Source organism: Hyperolius riggenbachi, chromosome 9 (genome assembly GCF_040937935.1).
Source record: "Hyperolius riggenbachi isolate aHypRig1 chromosome 9, aHypRig1.pri, whole genome shotgun sequence".
NCBI lineage: Eukaryota > Metazoa > Chordata > Amphibia > Anura > Hyperoliidae > Hyperolius > Hyperolius riggenbachi.
The window spans coordinates 249,962,923-249,986,226 of NC_090654.1; the positions used below are offsets into that span (position 1 = coordinate 249,962,923).

The 23,304-nt window shown below is 42.1% G+C and overlaps 1 protein-coding gene across 2 annotated transcripts in view; it reads left to right on the forward strand.

The window, feature by feature from the left end:
* Positions 1-8,429: 8,429 nt before the first annotated feature.
* KCNH5 (potassium voltage-gated channel subfamily H member 5) overlaps positions 8,430-23,304 on the forward strand; it is a 484,848-nt gene continuing 469,973 nt past the window's right edge. For both annotated transcript variants that reach the window (XM_068254273.1, XM_068254274.1), the window contains exon 1: positions 8,430-8,710. In XM_068254273.1, coding sequence (XP_068110374.1) covers positions 8,638-8,710 — 73 coding nt within the window. In that variant the 5' untranslated portion in view covers positions 8,430-8,637. The remainder of the gene's footprint in view (positions 8,711-23,304) is intronic.

Sequence of the window (23,304 nt, forward strand, 5' to 3'; positions counted from 1 at the left end):
TCCATCCACAAGACCTGCCCCACCAACATCTCTGAACTCATCCACAGACCTACCCTGCCACCCTCTCCCATTCTCCAAGGACCTGTGCCTGACCACCCGGCGCATCTCCCACTCCCATGCGAGACAGCAGGAGTTCTCAAAAGCTGCTCCCACTCTCTGGATCTCCCTCCCACCAACCATCAGGTTTGCCCTGTTCTCACTAGAGGGGATCCCGTGCTGGGATCCCCAAAGATTCATCAGACAAGCGCTTGAGAGCGATGTGTGCAGACGCAGTAGCAGCTTTTGGATGGGCTCTGGCGGAAATATCCCGATTAGGTCTGCTCTACTACTGGAGCCCGAGCGGACAGCTGTTACTCTACTTGCACATGCAGACACATGTAAATATGGCATTGTGGTGTTTGGGATTGGAGTTCTGTTTCCTGGAACCAGGTGGCTGAGGAGAACGGAGGAAGCCTCTTAAGGAAGGATCCGGAGGCCTTCCCCTCCCAACATAAATATCCCCCAGGGGCATTTTTTTTCCCTTACAGGTTCACTTTATTCAGCCACAAGTGTGGCATAGATTTTACTACACATGGTCCCCACGGGGTCCGAGTTCACTTCAGGTAACCTTTAACATGCTGTTACTCACAGTAGGGAGCACTTGACGAACACAGCCGTTAAATGGGCAGATACTACTATAATGTTGAGAAGCACTGCTTGAATTCAGAGGAAATATAATTTCCCAAAAGAAACTTGATTTATTACTATGGGTAGCTGCCTCGTGTGTGTGCTCCAGATTTCTTCATACCTGTTTTGATAAATCCGCTCCACCGTTGGTCCTCCAGTGGCAGGGTCGGTTGAAGGGGGCCCGGGGGCAAACTGAAGCGTTTGCCCCTGGACGCAACTAGGCGACCCCCCCCCCATTAGCCATTACACGACTGCTCCCTGGGTCCCTGTGAGTGTAATAGCTCCAGTAATTACTTATTCGTCCCGGGGGGAGGGCATCCATAATTGCACTCAGGGAGCGGTGCGACTGTGAGGGCTGCATTTGGCAGGGTCATCGGTGCAGAGCCCCTGCAGAGGTCGGGGCCCCGGGGTAATTGCCCCCCTTTGCCTCCATGACAGCGCCGGCCCTGTCCAGTGGTATAGGGTCTTCTGGCTCATGTAAGAATATGTACAGTAGATGCCATGCAGAAGTCTGGAGAATAGAAGCCGTGGCTTTATTTGGCCAGTTGTGTGTCTGGATGGAGGGGGGCAGGATCTGCGTTATATCTCCAGCCAAATCATTCTGATGAGTAGATGGAGGGAAGCTGGAGAGAAGGAAAATGAATTTGGCTGCTGGCTTTGGGATCCATTGGATCTGCCTCGAGTGGAGAGATGAAGGAAACGTGAACTCTGCATCAATCATTTCTATACGCCACAGTAGGGATATCTCTGTAAAACGAGCTCACAGCATTCCACATGATTGATTAAAAATTAAAGATTTTTTAAAGTGAATCTGGCACGTGAATCAAGACTACAGAGTTTGAAAATACATTATAACAATTTAAAAAGCACTTTAATTTTTAAAATTGACTTTGCCATTGCCAAGTTATCAGCTGTGGAAACTGGTGTTATCTAGTATGATGAAGCTAAAGAGGATCTCCACCCAGTGCAAAGATAGGATAAGGCCCCTCAGAGGCCAAGGCAGGGATGCTAAAGTGCACTCCCCCCCCCCCCCCCCCTGGGGCATATTGAAAACCTGGTTGGCCCCCCATAAAACTGAGCCAGATGGGCCCCCTACAAAACCCTGCTTCATACATTAACAGTTTTTAGCATCCTTCTCACTCCTCTCCTCAGGCGCACTGTACAGTTGAACTCGTCGTGATGCCTGATGCAGGTCACATGACATGCAGGGATCGGAGCCGCAAAGAGATGTGTAGCGGCTGTGAAGAGAGGAATGAGGAGCACATGTAGCTCCGCTGAAAACAGTTAATGTATGAAGCTGCCGCTGCCGCAATGTGCATCTCCCAATAGAAGCGGGTCCTCTTAGCCCCTGGGACCCCTGCAATGGCTGGGTTGCAGGGGCTGTTGACACGCCCCTGCTGAGGCCTTGTGTGCCTTCCTTTTTACCCTCCAACCCAGATCATGTGCTTGGGCTTCCAGATGCCCCCTCCCTTCTTTTAAAGAGACCCTGTAACAAAAGAAACGCCCCCTGGGGGGTACTCGCCTCGGTAGGGGAAGCGTCAGGGTCCCAATGAGGCTTCCCCCTCCGCTGTAGCTGCAGGCAGTCCAGCGCTGGCTCCCCAGAAGCGTCCCAGAATCCTCCCTCCACAAGCCTGACAAGCGCTGATAAGCACTGATTTATTTACCTTCCCTGGCTCCAGCAGGGGCACTGTTGCGGCTCTCTGCACGGAAATAGGCGAAAATAGCCAATCTCCATCGGGTCCACTCTACTGCGCAGGAGCAGGAGACTTGCGCCTGCACAGTAGAGAGGTCCGACATCGATCGGCTATTTCCGCCTATCTCCGAGCGGAGATAGCGATACTGCGCCTGCGCTGGAACCGTGGAGGTAAATATTTACATCCCCGCCGTTCCGGGAGGATTTTCGCCGCTGCCGTGGGGCTTAGGAGTACGGGGAAGACTCAATAGGATCCGGAGGCTTCCCCCACCCGAGGTGAGTACCCCCCAGGGGAGGTTTTTCTCATTACAGGTTTTCTTTAAATGAGTAGAATATAAGTTGCAAGCACTTCCTCATTGCTATTGCACAACTCAGATGAGGAGGACTCACCTGGTATAATATAGACTGCGGAATTGTACAAAAACAGGTAGTCCTACATGTGCATACAAAAGCTTTATTGGTACAAAAAGGTTAAACTGTCGGACAGCTCAGTAAACTCATTTAAAATTACTAAAACCATGCGTAATGAAGGAACAGGAAGGAGCGCTCCTCCAAAATATTATTCCACTGGTCACCAAATGGTTAATGCACAACACGATCGCCCAGCGTCAGCCTATGCTAATCGTGTCTGCCACCAATCTGGTCCGACCCTGTGTGGACCCGCCACCGACGCACACCACAGAGGCCTCACACACACCTGCAGCTGCAATCACTGATCTCACTATATCTCGAATAGAGGTGGAGATATAGAGAATGGCCTCAATTCACGGAGCTTTATCAAACACTTTATCAAACGTTTGATAATTTTCCTCATGGGTAAAATCTAATTTTGAATTCACTAAGGTGTTATATATTTGTCGAATGTTTTATCGATAAAACATTCGATAAATCTATAAAACATTAGTGAATTCAAAATTAGATTTTACCCATGAGGAAAATTATCAAACGTTTGATAAAGTATTTGATAAAGCTCCGTGAATTGAGGCCATTGAACTTTATAAAATTGAAACTACTTAGATCTACAGATTGGGTACTCGGATTCCAAATGGACTGAATACAGATCTAAACTTGGTATACTTCCTATAACCAATTCAAGAAGCAGTCAGGGCCGGCCCGCTCATGAGGCGGGGTGAAACTTTTGCCTCAGGCGGCAAATTTCCAGGGGCAGCACCCGCCCATCCGTGGGTGCGGGGAGCCGGCCGCCGAGCTGGAGGGGTAGCTGGCAGGACGGGGGTATTGGGCCAGCGGTGGGGAGTGGGGTCGGACCCCCCCCTCCCTCGCCTGGGTCCCCCGTCCTCTGCTCCCCTCCAGCCTTAAATAGAAGCAGCCGCTATGTGTAAGAGGAACGGGCGGGGAGGACTCACCTCTTCCTCGTTCCAGCGTGCGCTCCACTGACGTCACTTCCTGCAACGCTGCAGGAAGTGACGTCAGTGGAGCGCACGCTGGGAAGAGGTGAGTGTCCTCCCCGCCCGTTCCTCTTACACATAGCGGCTGCTTCTATTTAAGGCTGGAGGGGTGCGGCGGCAATTTTTTTAAAAATTTGCCTCAGGCGGCAAAAAGTCTAGGGCCGGCCCTGGAAGCAGTAAGTGTTATTCACCAATTGTAAGGCAAGGAACTCTAATTTTATTTAGGATGATGACACCAGGGTGGGGGATCATTAATGTGTCAATTATTGGAAAGAATACCACATGGTTTAAAAAGCGTGAAGCCTGAGGGAGTTGAGGGGGAGTTCTCTGCTTCACATTGGTGACATAGCAGTTTATTCCCCTCCTTCTCCCCTGAATTATGATTCCTGTGAAAATATGAAAAAGGAAAAAATAAATGAAATAACAAATGAAAAATCTAGGAAGTCCGTGTCAGTGCAAGAAGTCAGAAAAGATGAGAAAAGATGTGTTATGCTTGAAGAGGTGAAGCCGTGCCTGGTATGCCCTGCCCCTAGAGCAAATAAGAAGACCGTTCACAGGGAATGGCGTAGACCTCCTTTGCTTTGAGAAAGCCCCGGTGGGAGGGGTGAAATGCGTCAGCAGGAGGGGAGGAGCAGGAGTGAGCACTCACGTGACCCAAAGCCGTACGTACGCATCATGACGCAACACATGCTGGGGAATCCCGCGGACCGGCGGTGAGGAGACTGGACGCCATTAAGCTGGAAGCGAAAAGCAGAGGCTCGCTCAACAGTGGCTGGAGCACTGCCGAAGGCGCAGATACATCCTACAACAGCCGAGACGGGAGATACCCATCTAGACACGGTTGCAGCCAAAAGCGGTGGGAGTCGTGCGTAAATGTTTGACAGCCTAGTGCTGTATATGAATGATCTGATCAAGACACTGACACCGGCAATCTACTATCCATCACAGGCGGAAACAATATAGTTCATTTAGATGTCTCCGCAAACCAGGATCACCTATATGAACTGTTGAGCTCTATCCTTTGCATTTGATATGGGGGCAGGGGCGTAGCAATAGCCATAGCAGCCATAGCAACTGCTATGAAGCCCTGGAGAAGAGGGGGCCCAGATGGTACTTGATATGTTCACTAATTTCTTTGATTTGTTGCTCCACCCTCTGACTTTGTCTCAGTGCTCATGGTCTATATGTGCATTGCATGAGAATTTAAATTGACCAATCAACTCACATTCATAGGGTAGGGGCAGGTAGCATTGCTCAAGTGTGCCTAGATATGTAGCCTCACAAAAAAATTTGCTATTGGGCCCCATCATGTCTCGCTACGCCACTGTATGGGGGACTCTGTATATGAAGAATGCAGCAGGAAGAGGTATACTGAGGGATAGGCAACAGAGAAACATACATGACAGGAAGTAGCCAGTGCTATAAAGGGTAGTATAACAACTATAGTGAGATCAGTGATTGCAGCTGCAGGTGTGTGTGAGGCCTCTGTGGTGTGCGTCGGTGGCGGGTCCACACAGGGTCGGACCAGATTGGTGGCAGACACGATTAGCATAGGCTGACGCTGGGTGATCGTGTTGTGCATTAACCATTTGGTGACCAGTGGAATAATATTTTGGAGGAGCGCTCCTTCCTGTTCCTTCATTACGCATGGTTTTAGTAATTTTAAATGAGTTTACTGAGCTGTCCGACAGTTTAACCTTTTTGTACCAATAAAGCTTTTGTATGCACATGTAGGACTACCTGTTTTTGTACAATTTCTTTAAATCAGGCCCTATTTGCAGTTTGCTCATTAACTCAGTCTGACTGAGTGTGACCGACTGTGTGTGGTTAGCCTGTCAGTGCTCAGACTACATGCCGCAAACTACATCTAACTGGTCTACACGGTTGTCGTCCCAGAAGTAAGCCTCTTCTAATGGTGCTACACAAGAAAGCCAGCAGTTTGCTGAAGACAAGCAGACTAAGGACATGGATCGCTGATACCTTATCCTGTGGTCTGATGAGACCAAGATAAACTTATTTAGTTCAAATGGTGTCAAGAGAGTGTGCCGGCAAACAGGTGAAGAATACAAAGACAAGTGAGTACAGACAGTTCAGGACTGCAGTACTAGTAGCAAGATGGGGATAGCAGCAAGTAGAATCACTGGGTAATTCCAATAGTACAATACTAATAATTTTTACTTATATTTTACTATGGCCTAACCTTAATCTCATACAAGCCCTCGTTCTACGTACAGTACGCCAAACCCTAACCGACCACCTACTGATGCGTAACCCTATCTGACGCCCTGCAAATGCCTAACCCTAACTGCCCCCCCCCCCCCCCTTGTTAATGCCTACCCTAACCAACCCACCGACCAACATCCCCCCTCGCTGAAACAATATCTGTCGATGTCGATAATTATAACTAAACCTAACTTGATTCTCAAACTCCCGCCCTTACGCTAATTAACAGGCGCCGGCAGCCTAATTCCAATATTCACCAGGTACCACCTATTGTACCCTCCAGGTGCCACAATAGCCGAAATTAACATTGCGGTCTGCGAAGTGCCCATTTTAACACCGCATTGCCAAAATTACCTACTTTGGCCGAAAGTGGTCTCACAGAGAAAGTGATTTAAATTAAAGATACCCACTAATGATCCAATCTTTATTGTACAATCTTCCCTATTCTATGTAGTAGAAGGGTAAACGTAGAGAATATACTCTAAGTGGACATTTTAGGTAATCCCTTACATAGAAGTAGTAAGCTTACACAATTACCATTTTACTACTAGTGACCACCTTTAAAGTGGACCTGAACTCTTGCACAGGACAGAAGGAAAACATAGAGAAATGCACCCTGTATGTATTTAGAGAGTTTAGCCTGTCTAATTCCTCCTCATCTGTGACTAAGCACAAGTTGTAATTTGAACTCTCAGCTGTGTCCGCTGGCTGCCCGGCAGAGCAGCTAATTTGTAAACACAGGATGTTAACCCAATGCCTGCTTCCATGAAAGCAGGAAGTAGACAACCTACAGATTTATTGCAGGATTTAGATCGGCTGTAACAAATACATGTTTTTCTTTCAAGGTTATTATGCTTTTGCTTATCTTTTAGAGCAGAGAGGAAGTTCTGAGTTCAGGTTATCCTTAAAGAGTCTCTGTAACAAAATGTTCAGCCTTAATTCTTCTATCCTATAACTTCCTATACCTGTTCTAATCTGGTCTGGATTGCTGCAGCCTTTTCTAGTTGCACTGTCTCTGTTAATATATCTAATCTTTTCTTTGTCAAGCTTTGCCAACCCAGGGAGGAATGGGCTGCCTCTGCTGTGATAGGGACAAGTTATGCACGCCCCCTGCAGGCTCTGTGTGCTTTGTTTACTTCTCACTTTCTGCTCTGCAGTTTGTGAGGCTGGGGGAGGGAGCTGCCTGTCACATGCTGAGAAACTGTGAGAATTCCAGACTGGAGTGCAGATAATTCACTATGTAATAAAAACTTGTAGTATACTGTAACATGATATATAGATAGATAGATAGATAGATTTATATACATGTGTATGTGTAATCTATAAATAAACATCACTTACTGGTTAGCAGCCATATTTTTTGTTTTGCAAACACTGCCTAAAACTGGCCATTAAAAGCCAGGATCGCGGCGGAGGGATCCGGGAGATGACAGTGACTCGATTGGTAAGTTTTTTTTTTTGTTTTTTTTTTAATTGTAAAGACAGTACAGATTCTCTTTAAAGTGCCTATTAATGGTACCATTTTTCACCAAATGCGACCTTTCGATGCAATTTGAATGATCGTAAGTAATCTGAAGGCAATTATCAATTGTTCACATTTACTCAATGATTCTTTCTTCAAATTCGATCATAAATTCCTACTTTTGGATCGATCCTCTCGACCAAAGAATCGTTCAGTATTGATTGCCTTCATGAACATTTCTTTGGTGAAAAAAATTGTACTATGTATGGGCACCTTTAAGGTTCCCATCAATGATACAATGTCAATCTCCATTGTACACAATTCTCTATTTAGTACCAATAACACCTTGTAAGTTATTTTTTAAGCAGACAGTGCAAGGCTGTAACTCTCAGCTGAACAGGTGGGGAAATCCAGGTGGAGTCTGCCAAGCATCACATCACCCATACAAACTCTGCCTCAGCATCTGTAGCATACAAGGAACGAAGGGGAGGTTCAGGATTATGCAAGATCATCGCGCTGGGGGAGGGAGGGGTTTGAACAGTGGGGGATTTATTGGTTAGATTGGGAGAATACTGCAAGCGCAGAGCACGCCAATAATGCAACTGGAGCCGGGCTTATGAGTGACACAAGGATGGGCAGAAAGTAACAGAAGAGTGCAGGAGCCGCTTTTACTAAGCTGGGGAGACGTGCTACGAGCTCAGGGAACGAAAGGAGAAGATCCTGCCTTGGAAAGGCTGCAGAGACAACATTCATTAATGAAGAGAGGTTAATTGGAAGGAAAAATAAGAGAAGTGCGACTGCAAGGAGATCCAAGAAGAAATAAAAGTAGTGGAAGGAGTGGTAGCCGCAGCATGTTGCTGGAGTGCGGAGCTTGGTAGAGCGGGCTGCAGGCTGGGGGATGCAGGAGGAGGTGAGTGTACTGCCTAGGCAGCGCTGCTAGCGGCAGGAGCCCCGGCTCGGGACGCTGTCCATGGTGCTGGCCGGCGGCCAGGCGACGCAGGCGCACTGTCTCCGGAGCCTGCAGGTCCAGAGCCCTGTGTGCAGCCCTGCCACAGTCTCAGCACCAGCGGCCAGAGGAGCGTTACCATGAACTGCTACATCCCTCCCAAGCCTACTCATCCGGACTCGGTCACCTCCAGCCTCAGAAGCCTCGCCGCGTCCCAGCCCAGGAGCTTCCCAAGCGCAGGATGCCGGGGGGAAAACGAGGGTTGGTGGCACCTCAGAACACGTTTTTGGAGAACATCGTCAGGCGCTCAAGTGGTGAGTACCTGTCACTTCTCCTCCTACTTTCTCAAAGTGCAACCCTTGTTCCAGGGTAACCTACCTCTGTGCCACGCTCTCCTCTAGCTGCCCATACACATCTTCTGCCCTTACTTTGGGAAACACATGTATATAGACACATCTCTCAAAGCCTGCCACCCATAAATTGTTGCTACCTGTTCCTGTTGCTCATGCATGCATTTGATGTTTACCCCAAGCTCCCCTCCTTAAAGGGTACCTCATCTTCTTCTCTAAACTTCCTTAACATTAACTCCTTCTTGATACCACTCTCCTACATCCCTCCTAATGTCAGCCCCTTCCTGATGAAGCAGGTTATCTGGGCACACACATGGAGGTGCATGGCGCCAGATGTTGCTATAGCTGCAGTGGTATATTCCGTGCCCCCCGTAAGGGTAATTCTAGGGCCCCGAGTTTCTCCTCCCTCTGAGATGCTACAACTCGGAGGGGGAATAGTATTAAATTCCGCCCGGTGATTCAGCGGCTGCAGGGTGAGTCGTCATTCGGCTTGCCCTGCGCCCAATGGACTGGACGACGTACTAATACGCCAGACCTTCCTGAACCCTAACATCCCCACCCAACCTTCATGTAACCCATTCATGACACTTAACTCCCCCCGCCCCCATTGACCCCTTTCTGATAATTAGCAGTGCCCCTCCCCCTTAACATTAACCACTTGCCACCACCTAACCCTTCCACAGGATGTTACCATTTTTCTATAGCCTACCCATCATCTTTCTAACCTCGTAACTATAGCAAACTCTTCCCTGCCCTATACCCTAACCCTTGAAATCCATTCCCTCTGTCACCACTCTGTTCAGCCATCTGGTGCTGGGGTCACAGATTTTGATAGGGATCGTGGTGTCATGGAGCTGTACTGCCAAGGGCCAGTGCTTATATAGCATAGCACATAGGCACTAGTGGATTTGGCAGATTTCCATGGGTAAAAGGAACCAATAGAACACAAGAAACAAGGTGTACAAAGGGAAAAGGGGCTGTGTTATTTCGGGGCTGGGTGAACTCATTAGCGGAATATCCGCAATACTGCCAATATTCTACCATGGCTTTTACCTACACTAATTCTACCCATAGGTGATTCCTAATCTAGCCCTACCATAAACCATACGCCTAACACTAACCGTTCCTTCTTAAGTAATGTGGGCTCTGGTTATTTCTGGCACCCAAATGAAAGACATCCTATTAATGTAGTTTAGGCTCTGGCTATTGCCGACATCCGAATTCCACACACTGGGCACCGATATAGCCACAACTAACACTACAGAATGTGGTGGCACCAAAATTACCTGCCTCAGAAACAAGTGCCAGAGCCTGGCATTAAAGCCCAAATCAAGTAGGAAACAAGAATAGTTTTGTATAATAATTTAGGGTTTGAACATCTCTTCTGTATGTCTTCAAGATTTTCTCTAACCTTCTATATGTGTAACCAAGGGCCATTTTTATGCATAGGCAAAGATGGCAGTTGCCTAGGGCCCTGCCTGCTGCAGAAGGGGAACCAAAGACACAAACCCATTGGGGCAGATACAGTGATATCATTACACAGAGTATTCGGTCACACATGGTGCCAATATGGGGGGCAGGTGCTCAAAACAAGAATTCTGATTGGTTGTTCTGAGAATGTGCTCCATATCTTCTCCAGTTTTTTTTGCACTGGTCTTGAGAAATCTGCCCAAGTGGCCTTTGTACATAACTAATTAGTAACAATAAGCAAAAAATGCTCCTAACGGTGAATCTCCTGATGCAGAGAAGGAACTCAGTTTAGTCTATTAAAGGGGAACTGAAGAGAGAGGTATATGGAGGCTGCCATGTTTATTTCCTTTTAAGCAATACCAGTTGCCTGGCAGCCCTGCTGATCCTATGCCTCTAATACTATTAGCCATAGCCCCTGAACAAGCATGCAGCAGATCAGGTGTTTGTGACATTATTGTCAGATCTGACAAGATTAGCTGCATGCTTTTTTCTGGTGTTTTTCGGATACTACTGCAGAGAAATAGACCAGCAGGGCTGCCAGGCAACTGGTATTGATTAAAAGGAAATAAATATGGCAGCCTCCATATACCTCTTACTTCAATTCCTCTTTAAAGCCTATAGCTGGCTGCTGGTTAATTAAAGGACAACTGAACTGAGAGGTATATGGTGGCTGCCATATGTATTACCTTTTAAACAGTACACGTGGCCTGGCAGTCCTACTGGTCTATTTGGCTGCAGTAGTCTCTGAATCACCCCATAAACAATCATGCCGCTGATCTTGTCAGATCTGACAATAATGTCAGAAACACCTGATGTGCTGCATGCTTGTTCAGTGTCTAAATGTATTAGAGGTAGAGGATCAGCAGGACAGCCAGGCAACTGGTATTGCTTAAAAGGAAATAAACATGGCAGCATCCATATACCTCTCTCTTCATTTGTCCTTTAACCAACCACCAGAAAGTTCTCCTGCACCTGCTGGATTTGATTTTTTTTCCCCGCTTTGTGTTGGTGGGAATTTGCATGTTAGGATAAGAGTTTTTGCTTATTAGTATTGTTTATATGTTGGTCATGGTGGGGCAGGACTGCAGAGTAAGCTAATTTGTTAACCAGTGAAAGGGCACCTTGAATTAGCATACTAATGTTGATGTGATTAGTGTAATAGCGCTGTAGCATGTGCTATTAATGTGTTAGTTAAGGCTTTATTGATTTTAGGTTTGCTGCTTGTTAATCGTCTCAATGTTCTGCAAGCATATGCGTAGCAAGGTAGAATTTGGCCTCAATTCATCATTGTCTTTGAGATAACTTTTTCCAGTTTGTTAAATTACCGAATTAGAAGTTTATCGACTTCTAGTTGTAGTCATCAAGGTTTTTCTGATAACAATTCGGTAACCATTCGGTAACGTGTCGATATTTCCATCTTACAGCGGTAATTTAACACAAGGCCATAAGATTCCCATGGAATTGTGGGTAAAAGGCAGTCCTTTGAACACCACGTAGCAACATTCTGAATAGGGCTTAACACCTGGACCAGGATTCTGGAAGTGGTTTGGGACAATCCCACAATTTTGCTAGCTATGGCTTGATAGGAGCCTTTTCTGAAAAAATATAGTGCAGCTACCAAATTAGTTAACCCCGGCACTGCCTGTGTTATCTTACAAGATGATTCAAGAGAAATGCAGATGTCCTGTTATAGCAAATAAATCTATTCGCAAATTGATGTAGTTCTAGACCTTATTCTTGCCCTTCTGCGCCTTTGAATCACTCTCAGCTAATACATAACCACTTCAAATGGCTCCATCTTCTCTGTCAGTAATGATCTGACAGGAATAACGACAGAGCAGTGAAGGAGATAACTAATCCTAAATGTAACGCTAAACCACGCCCACTTTCATTTTCATGAATTGCACTTTCTTCCGTTTTAACGCATCACTAACAAATGATTACCGAATTATTACCGAATGCTCACTAACAGCTGTAGATAAATTTGATGAATCCTGAAATCAACTTAACGAATTCGGTATTTTACCAAACTGTTGTTAACCAATTCGATAAGTCTTGATGAATCGAGGCCATATCAGGTTCGTGTGTGTACGTAGGAAAAGTTCAAAAGAGAGATGACAGCCAGTGAACGTTTCTGAACTTTGCCATCTCTGGTGCTCAGAAAAGGTTTTAAAGCGGACCTGAACTCAGAACTTCCTCTCTGCTCGAAAAGATAAGCAACAGCATAATAACCTTTAAAGAAAAAAATCATGTTTGTTACAGCTGATACAAATCCTGCAATAAATCTGCAGTGTGTCTTCTTCCTGCTTTCATGGAAGCAGACATATTAACATCCTGTGTTTACAATTGAGCTCTGAGAGATCAAATGACAACTTGTAACTAGTCACAGACGAGAGGGAATTAGACAGGCTAAACGCTCTAATTACACACAGGGTGCATTTCCTTCTGTCCTGTGCAAGGGTTCAGGTCCATTTTAACTACAATTTTTGTTTCCCCAGAGTGGGGCTTTAACTTTGGAGAATTGGCCATAAAGCTGGCCTTTGTTTTGATGAGTAATTGGGCACAGAGTACTGTCCAGTTGGGTTTAGGATGTAAAGTTGCGTTTGGCTACAGATTCTGCAACAGACAGGATTCTGGGGAGGGATGGATTGTTAATTGTGATGCAACATAACTGAACTTGAGTAGGGAGAAGTGGCTGGCTAGTAATTTGCTGTAATACAGGATTCAGGTCATTATGCTACTTATCCATTAGGTGTAATTATACAAAGACCCCAATCACACATTGCTTAGTGAGAAGCAGCGTAGACTTTCCCTTCTCTTCCTGTGACAATTAAATATTGGTGATTCCGAAAGGCAGCTAAGGAATTTCTATGATCTTCTCAATTGTGCTCTTCGGTTTAGCTTTCTCATTGACTTGTCTTCACATATATTATAAATTCCTTAATATACAGCATGCCATAATTTCAGTGTATATCTATCCATCTATTGGTTACACATATATGTATATATATATACATATGTATATTATACATACAACCACTGTTTTTCTGTCAAGCTATCTAGCTTAACTATATATATTTTGCTATATATAGCAAAATAATAAATATATATAATTTTTTTTTCCTTGCTGAAACAGCCTGAAGCCTTGAAAGCTTTCCCTGGGGTTAATTAGCACAATTAGAACATATGTAGGAACAACTGGCTGTATTGAATGTCTAATGAATATTGTATATCGATGTGCCTAGTTCATAAGGCTTCTGTCTGTAGGTTACTTGTAATGTCAGTCTTTCGTGGCCTTTTTCATCACCTGCAGATGACATTTTGGCGTCCTACACTCTACATATTAATGTGTGAATGTTTTGGGAACCTTACATGTGGGCAATACTTCACTTTTTGATGATGTCATCCCAATTAAGTTGCCTTTGCTTCTGTTTGTTTTGATCTAGTACACAGCGCAGAGCACCAGAAATACTGCAGAGTGGGATGATGCCCCCACGGTATTTACTTTGCTATTTAGAACGCAATACGAAAAATTTATTCCCAAAGGCACTTTGTGCGATGTTACTTTTATAATCCGCCACTAGAGGTCATCCTAAGTGCTATTATGAATTAAAGCCTTTCTCTAGCAGTAACTCACTCTCTCCTAACATGTTCAGCTCATCTTACTAAGATACAGGAGAAAAGTATAAAGTTTACACAATGGCACAGCTTAAAGCACACCTGATGCGAAAAGAAACTTATGAGATAAGGAATTGTATGTGTAGTACAGATAACAAGTAGAACATTAGTAGCAAAAAAAAAGGTCTCATATTGTTTTCCAGTACAGCGAAAGATAAAAAAAAAACTTCAGTTGTTATCTATGAAAAAGAGCTTTTCTCTGAGCTAATCGACCCACTGAGTCAAATACAGTCCTGTTTACGGAAGCACTTAAACAGCCAAGCAACAGTGAGAGACGGCTTGAGATAAGGTTTTACTGCAGGAAAATGCAATGGGTCTTTATTTCCGCTTTGTTTTATAGCTTAAGGCTGCTTTCACAGTGGGACGTTACAGGCACACGTTAGAGCAGCCAGTAACGCACCCCACCGCACAGCAATGAAAAATCAATGTGCTGTTCACAGTGCCCACGTTGCGTTACATTGTAACGCTGCACATTCTGGGAAAGTGCAGCATGCTGTGCGTTATACTGGGCTTTAGCGGCGTTAGACTGCTTGCACATGCTCAGTGACTAGCCACGTGGCTAATTAATATTCACTGCACTGTGGTGATGTAACCTGGACTCATAGTGTTGTCCGGATCATGAATGAATCGTTAATTTGATCCGGATCTTTTTTGTGAGTCGAATCATCCAGATCATCACAATGAACGATTTGGTTTACAGTGGATGTCTGTCTGGAAGAAACAGGAACATACAGAATGTACAGTGCAGGGAAAGTCCTGTCCTGCTAGTCATTTCACCCCCAGTCTGCTTCCCTAGTAAAATGATTCAAATGATTCAGGTCAAAGATCCAGATCTTTTCAATGATCCGATTCGAATCATCCGAATCCTTGAAAAGATCCGGACTTCTCATCACTATCCTGGAGCGGCTGTTTTATCAGTATACATAGAACGAAAACAGCGCACCAAGAGCAGCATAACGTGGCTAAGTCTGACATCCAACTTCAACACCACCATGCGTTGCATTAGGGGCACGTTATGCGATCTTAACGTCCCCTAAAACGCAACGTTCAAGTGTGAAAGAGGCCTTAAGTACAGAGTGAGGTTTCTAAACTGCGACTATGAAATAATGATGCAATGTTATAAAAAAAAGGCTAAATAACTGAAAATAAAAATATGAGACTCTTTTCTTTGCTTCTAATGTTCTATTCATTATCCGTACTACACATACAATACATTATATCATAAAGGTTTTTTTTTCACTTCGGGTTTGCTTCAAAGGGGCACTATGGCGTAAAATTGTAAAATGTAAAATATGTGCAAACATAGACAAATAAGAAGTATGTTTTTTCCAGAGTAAAATGAGCCATAAATTACTTTTCTCCTATGTTGCTGTCACTCACAATAGGTAGTAGAAATCTGACAGTCCATCTCTTCATAGGGGATTCTCAGCAATGCTTTTATTGTTTATAAAGATATTACATAAAAAGGATTTAAACAATGATGCTGGCCAGCTTTCCTGCTCGCTACACCGTTTTTGGCAGTTGGACAGAGCAACTGCCATTCACTAAGTGCTTTTGAAAATAAATAAATCCCTGAGAACCCCCCATGTGGAGATGGACTAGTCCGAAACCTGTCACTTCTGTCAGATTTAAACTACCTACTGTAAGTGACGGCAACATAGGAGAAAAGTAATTTATGGCTCATTTTACTCTGGATAAAAAAACGTCTTATTTGTATATGTTTGCACATATTTTAAATTTTACACCATAGTGCCCCTTTAGCTGAAAACAATCTAACTGATGGTTGGTTCCATGGAGGAAGGAACCTGCACTGTGCAATGGTGAGGGTTCCACATTGTCATGATGGGATCCCTCTGTCATTGTGGTTTGATAGATTGTCTTCCTGTTTACAGAAGCATATCACAGTGCACAATCAGTGAGCTAACACTCAATTGTGTACTAACAGCTAACAAATGGTGATCAATAATAGTTATTAAAGTTAAGTCCCATCTCGTTTTTAACATATATAGTTGTTTTTTAACATTTGGCTTTAAATAATGGTTGCTGTATTTGCCTTTGTATGTTGATCTCTCAATATATATGCTTCGACTGGCCATATACAGATATTTTCCCCCTTTCACAGCATATTGCTTCTACAATGTCGAGGAGTCTCTAGGAGAAGTTTACAGTACATTTTTAAAAATTTACCAAAAAGGTTATACTTAAAGGAGAACTGTAGTGAGAGGTATATGGAGGCTGCCGTATTTATTTCCTTTTTAGGGCCCGTTTCCACTAGAGCGAATCCGCATGCGTTGTCTGCATGCGGATTCGCATAACCAATACAAGTGGATGGCCCTGTTTCCACTTGTCAGTTTTTTTCCTGCGTTTTTCTGTGCAGGATTTTTCTGCACGGTAGAGCCTGCAGAATTCGCCTGCGTGTGGAATGCAGGCGATTCGCAGGCTATGTATTTGATAGGGAAAATGCACATACGTTTTTTGCCGCGAATTCGCATGAAAACGAATGTAACTTGAACCAGGCAGTGACATGGTTAAATTTGCATATACCTTGCCTATGCGAAATCGCGGGCAAAAACGCATGCGCAATCGCATCCGCATCCGATTTCGTCAGCGGTGGAATCCCGGCGATTCGCACCGCACTAGTGGAAACGAGCCCTTAAGCAATACCAGTTGCCTGGCAGTCCTGCTGTTTCTCTGCCTCCAATACTTTTAGCTGTTGACTCTGAACAAGCATGCAGCAGATCATGTGTTTCTGACATTATTGTCAGATCTGACAAGATTAGCTGCATGCTTGTTACTGGTGTGATTCACACTACTGCATGCAAATATGTCAGCAGAGCTGCCAGGCAACTGCTATTGCTTAAAAGGAAATCAATATGGCAGCCTCCATATACCTCTCACTACAGTTCTCCTTTAATGAATGGGCAAATAAATCATTTTTTTGGTATATATATATGATTACTCCATATAGAAGTATACACAAATATGCTAAAAGGAAATCAAATTATACACAGAGATATTGTAAGATGTATATTCACCAAACTGCGCTAAGCCTAATAATGTGCATAAACTCTTATGCAAGATGTAATGTATTGCATGTAATGCATTTCATGTCATGTATTGCATAATGCACTACTCATATGGCCCATTTTCAATCAACCTTTTCTCCTGAGTTTTCTCCTAGGAGATCATTTTTCATCTTCTATTTAAAATAAGTTCTCAGCAATTTGCAACTGAAAAGTACCATAAAGTTGGGGGAAAAGTACTATCAAAATTATTTGGAGTATTTTCTTGCTTGTTGGTGGTTTAAAGAGACACTGAAGCGAAAAAAAAATGATGATATTATGATTTGTATGTGTAGCACAGCTAAGAAATAAAACATTAAAGGGAACCTAAACTGAGAATTATATGGATGTTTCCTTTTAAACAATACCAATTGCCTGGTAGTCCTGCTGATCTCTTTGCTGCAATAGTGGCTGAATCACACACCTGAAACAAGCATGCAGCTAATCCAGTCTGACTTCAGTCAGAGCACCTGATCTGCATGCTTATTCAGGGGCTGTGGCTGAAAGTATTAGAGACACAGGATCAGCAGGAGAGTCAGGCAACTGGTATTATTTTAAAAGGAAAAATACATGCCCTTCTCAGTTTAGGTTCCCTTTAAGATCAGATACATCAGTCTAACTGTTTCCAGTACAGGAAGAGTTAAGAAACTCCAGTTGTTATCTCTATGCAAACAAGGCATTAAGCTCTCCGACTAAGTTAGTTGTGGAGAGGGCTGTTATCTGACTTTTATTATCTCAACTGTTCCTGCACTATTTACTTTTTCTCTGCTAGAGGAGAGGTCATTACTTCACAGACTGCTCTGAAAGACTCATTTTGAATGTTGAGTGTTGTGTAATCTGCACATATTATAGAATGATGCAATGTTAGAAAAAACACTACATACCTGAAAATAAAAGTATGAGAATATTTTCTTTGCTCCTAATCTTCTAGTAATTATTCATAGTACACAACCAATTCACTATATCATTTTTTTTTCGCTTCAGTGTCTCTTTAAAGGGCATTTTATTGACAGGTTTGAAAATGTCACCTAGGAGAAAACTCAGAAGAAAAAGTTAATTGCATAACACATTATGTTATGATGCTTACCACATGTTTAGTGAATACACCCCTAAGGCCCGGTTCACATTAGCGTTCCCTGTACTGATCCGCCTGATCGGATCCGGACCGTATACTGTACAAACGGAACGTACGTTCCGCATGGCAATGCAAAGGCTATGCGGACGTTCACACGCGTACGTTCCGTACAGTACGGAGCCGGACCGGATCCGGACTCCGGCCACTTTTCCAACATGCGCTATTTTTTGGTCCGGCTCATCCGGCCCACGCACCCGGACCGGAGCCTGACTGCACCATCCGGATATAGAAAACCAATAGGAAACAGAAGCACAGAACACACTGGAGACAACACCGGACGTTCTACCCCACTTCCTATGCGTATTTATAGCGGCCATTTCGGATGGGGACACATGGGCCCAGCATATCTGGAGTGGAGCAGCAGTGACACACATGCTGGAGCTGTTTTGGCAGAATGTCGGAGGTGGAGGTGAGGCCTACAGCGGAGGACCTGATTCTACAGGTGCACCTTCTGCAGACCCCAACAAATTTTAAGGTATTTTGTTGTTTTGTTTTTTTTCCCCCACGGATCCGGATGGCAGCCTGAAGCAGTCCTGATGCAAACGGACCGGATCCGGATCGGATCCGGATCGGAACCGTACGGTTCCAATCCGGATCAGGTCCTGATACGATCCGGATCCGGTCCGTTTGCATGCCAAAACGCAAGTGTGAACGGGGCCTAAGATGTTGTTACTTAATAAAAATATTTTGTAAGGGAAGCCTTTGAAATATTTAAACCTCAGCTTCTTTAACCTTCGAAGCATTCAACGTAAGAATAAATGAAAAATATGAAAATTATATATTTTAATATGTTTCTGTATCACCTCTGCTTACACCTCCAACTATTTTTTTTAATAAATATAATTTTATGTTAAAGAATATAAAGCAATAGTTTATGGGACTGCTACACAATTGCTGATATAGTTTTATAAGGAAATTCCAAAATAAATTGTTGTATTTTCAAATACACTGTACATTAAGCTGGTCAGTCAAGCAAAATGTTGATGTTTCTATAAAAAAATTAAAAAAAGGATCAAACTGTACCCTGAAGTACTTCTTTAAAAACTGTCCTACAAACCTGCTGAGATTTGACAGGTTTTGAAGAAAAGAACAAATATTAATGTGCCAAGATTTCACTTTTGAGAAATTTGACAATTCCTTTAATCATTTCTGGTTTTTAGGGGGTTGAGTACATTTCAGTTTTCATGACATTCTTTAGTTGTAAAAAAGACTTTGAAAGGTCACTGTAACTTTGAGGAATTTTTCACTGTCTGGGTAGGCGTGTTGAAGTATGAGATACTGAATCTATTTTTATATGAGCATTCCAAGGGGTCTTAAATAAAAAAATAAATATTTTCCCAGTTATATTAGCTATTGCATTTAAACCTTGCATGCTATTTTGTCTTGCTTTGAAGGAAAGCTAAAAAATAGCTTTTCTGCTGTTGGAAACACCATCTCAAAAAGAGTTTATGTGGACATTCAAAGCACCTTTTTACTTTTGCTGGGTTAACAATGAGATCCTTGGGCAGAGTTCAGCCATCCTGTTGTCTTAAGCTGTTCATTAAACAATATGTTTCTCTAGTATCTAGATGCCTAATGATGTTGATCCAGGGATTTTATCTGATTGCCATCTGGAGTCGGGAAGGAATTTTTCCCTTTTAGGACTAATTGGACCATGCCTTGCAAGGGATTTTTTGCCTTCCTCTGGATCAACAGGGATATGTGAGGGAGCAGGCTGGTGTTGTACTTTGTACTGGTTGAACTCGATGGACGTATGTCTTTTTTCAACCAAAATAACTATGTAACTATGTAACTATGTATCCTGATTCAAATAGGGGCGCGTTGGTCAACTAGCTAGAAAGCATATCTAAAACTTTTGCAACTGATTTATTTTGGCAAACTAAAAAAAAGGCATACATTCCCCTATGCCAATCCCATTGTTTGTAGACTCCAAAGAACCTTCATGGCATTTTAATTATTCTCCTTTATAAATATTAGTTGACATTTTGATTTAGAACGTCAATATCATGTAGCATACAAGCTAACTTTTGAATTAGTAAAATATGAATTTTGGTAGAAGGACTTTTCCTAGCGGGTAATATTAAAAACTATGAGCACTGAGATGACTTTTGATGAATTACGGTAGTATACCTATCTTTGTAAAGTATATAGGACACAGTTCATCATGAAATCTGCCTCCAATTCAACAAAAAGATTCAACAAAAATAAGAATAGCTTTAGGTTATACTATGTTAACCTCAAAAGCCTCAATAACTTGTATTGGTGATTTTTAATAGAGAACTATGTGAGCTTGAAGTACCATTACATTGCTTACTCCATAGAAAGAACTTGATCTATATGTGAAAGGAAATAAATATGGCAACCTCCATATTCTTCTCACTTCAATTGTCCTTTAACTGAAAATGCTTTAACATTATTTCTACCATCCTGGACAACTCACTTAAAGGGACACTATCGATTGACATGTTTTTTTCAATTGAGATAGGAAATGTTTGGTAACTGCTGCTAAGTGTTGGTGTATACATCTGAATCCATATCGCTCTGTTGACTGTTATCTAATCCATTCCACACTTTTCTGACCGCCGTCTGCTGAAATTCTGACCGTAGACTCAGCCATGAGGGGAGGGGATTCCCTTCACAGTGCATCATTAGCTCTGTGTGTGCAGAGAGCTCAGTCAGAGACAGGCAGAGCTTCTCTCACAGAGAGCAGAGGAAATATATCATGTGCAACATAAACATTTGTAATTGTGTGTGTGAAACCTGATATATGAAAACAAAAGCCTGTCAGGTAATCTGCTTCAATATTACACTGTTCTTAGCATTCTTACAGATTCATACCTCTGCAAATGAGACATTCCAAACATAGCTAAAATCTACACACAATGAATTAAAGCTTTTGTCTCTGATATTTAACATGAAAAGTAGGAAAATGTTTACACAGCTACTTAGACATTATTTGTACAGTGTCATTTTAGAACAAATGGTTTGATAGAGTTCCTTTAAATAAATCAGGAGAGTACCAAAGAAAGAAATCATAGGATGCATGTTTTCTACTAGGTTGTATCCTCACATAGTTTTAATAAAATGCTTTATGAGCCATTAGCAAGTAAGAAAATACTCAGAATAATTTTGACAATATGTTTTCACCTACTTTTTGGTACTTTTAAATTGCAGAGTGACGAAAAGTTATTTAAACCTGGAGATTAAAAATTATCTCCTAGGAGAAACAGTGAATTGAATTGGAATTGAAAGGGCCTATGTGTATTACAGCTAAAAGACTAACGGTGTTATCGTTAAAGACATTACATTAACTGGAAGATAGATTACAATTACTGATACAGCCAGGAGGATGCTATTATTTACCATATCCCACAGTTCATTTTAAGGAAAACCTATTTTTTTTATTTAAATTTGTTAGGTTTTCCCAGAATTGTTCTACAAATGGATGGTGAGGAGTAAAGATACCTTTAGCTATTCAGTTACCCAGTTCACAATTTGAGATGGTCAATGAGATGGAAATAATTCTCACTTGCATGCAAATATCATGCAAAATGTATGCAGCTTGGAATCGGACCAATAACAAAATGGGAAGAAGTGCATTTGATTTGCTCAATTCCTAGCTGCATACAGCTTGCATTTATTTGAATGCAAACAAGATTAGTATCCCATTGTCAATACCTTACCTAGGTGTCCTTTAAAGGGAACCTGCAGTGATTTTTATTTCTTTTTTATTTACTACAATTGTTTTCATTGTTTGAAGCAAAAATAGGACATTTTTGAAATGAACGTTTATCTTTTCGTAGCTTGTTATGCTGCTGTGCAATAAAAATAAGCTCACTGTAAACGATAGGAAAAACAGCAGGCAGAGCTAAAAAATACATATGATTAAATTGTAATATTTCAGAAGTTCCTATACCTTACCTTACCTTACCTTACCTCCTTTTAAAGGGAACCTGCAGTGATTTTTATTTACTACAATTTTTTTTCATTGTTTGAAGTAGAAATAAAACATTTTTGAAATGAACATTTAACTTTTTGTAGCTTGTTATCCTGCTGTGTAATAAAAATAAGCTCACTGTAAACAATAGGAAAACCAGCAGGCAGAGCTAAAACATACTTATGATTAAATTTTAATATTTCATAAGTTCAACAAAAATATAATTTTAAAATAATTTTAGCTTGTAATAAAGATGAAAATATACCTTTCTATGTTTTATATCTGTTGTTTTTAGACTAACATAACATGTAATATTTAACAGAGGCATAATTAAGTTTTTAGTTGTTTACGTGGACCTTGGTTCATTATGGAAATTACCATACCACAATTTTAATATATATTTATTAAAAAAAAAATAAACCATTTAAAATACATGCTATCTAAATAAAAATATTAATCCAGTAATGTTTTCAGTATGCTATATCTTACCTTTAAATCAAAAATACTTTACACTGTACATAATATTGTTTAAATAGCACTATTATTTATTTTTTGAAGGATTAAAGAGACACTGAAGCAAAAAAAAATATGATATAATTAATTGGTTGTGTAGCAGGGGTAATTACTAGAACATTGGTAGCAAAAAAAAAATTCTCATTTTTATTTTCAGTTATACAGCTTTTGCATCATTCTCTAATACTTGCAGTTTACACATTGCTCAGCATTCTAAAAGTTTTTGCAGAACAAGCAGTGAACTTTTGACCTGTCCTGAACTGTTTTCTGCAAAAGAAAAACAAAATACAGCTGAGATAACCTAATCAGAAGTCAGAGCTCTCCATGACTTTCAAAGTCACAGAGCTCAATGGCTATTTGCATAGATAACAACTGGAGTTTCTTAACTCTTCCTGTACTGGAAACAAATATTAGACTTGTGTCTCTGCGTCTGATGCTTTATTTCTTAGCTCTACTACACAAGTAATTCATTATATCATAATTTTTTTTTCGCTTCAGTGACTCTTTAAGTGTCATCTTTTTTTGTGTTGAATTGTTATTTCTCGAAATTCAAGGATTATCCATTCCTGTCTAGTTCTGAAATTCTACCCCTGAAACTTGACATTCAGGTCTTGAGAGAAGTGTCATCTTCGAGAAAAAGTTCTGACTCGCAGTTGCACAATAATTACGGTATTTGCTTTGTGCCTAGTTACTGTGATTCCTTGCAAGTTCTATATTTTTTCTAATTTATGTGACATAATACCCCTTATTATGTATGTGGCAT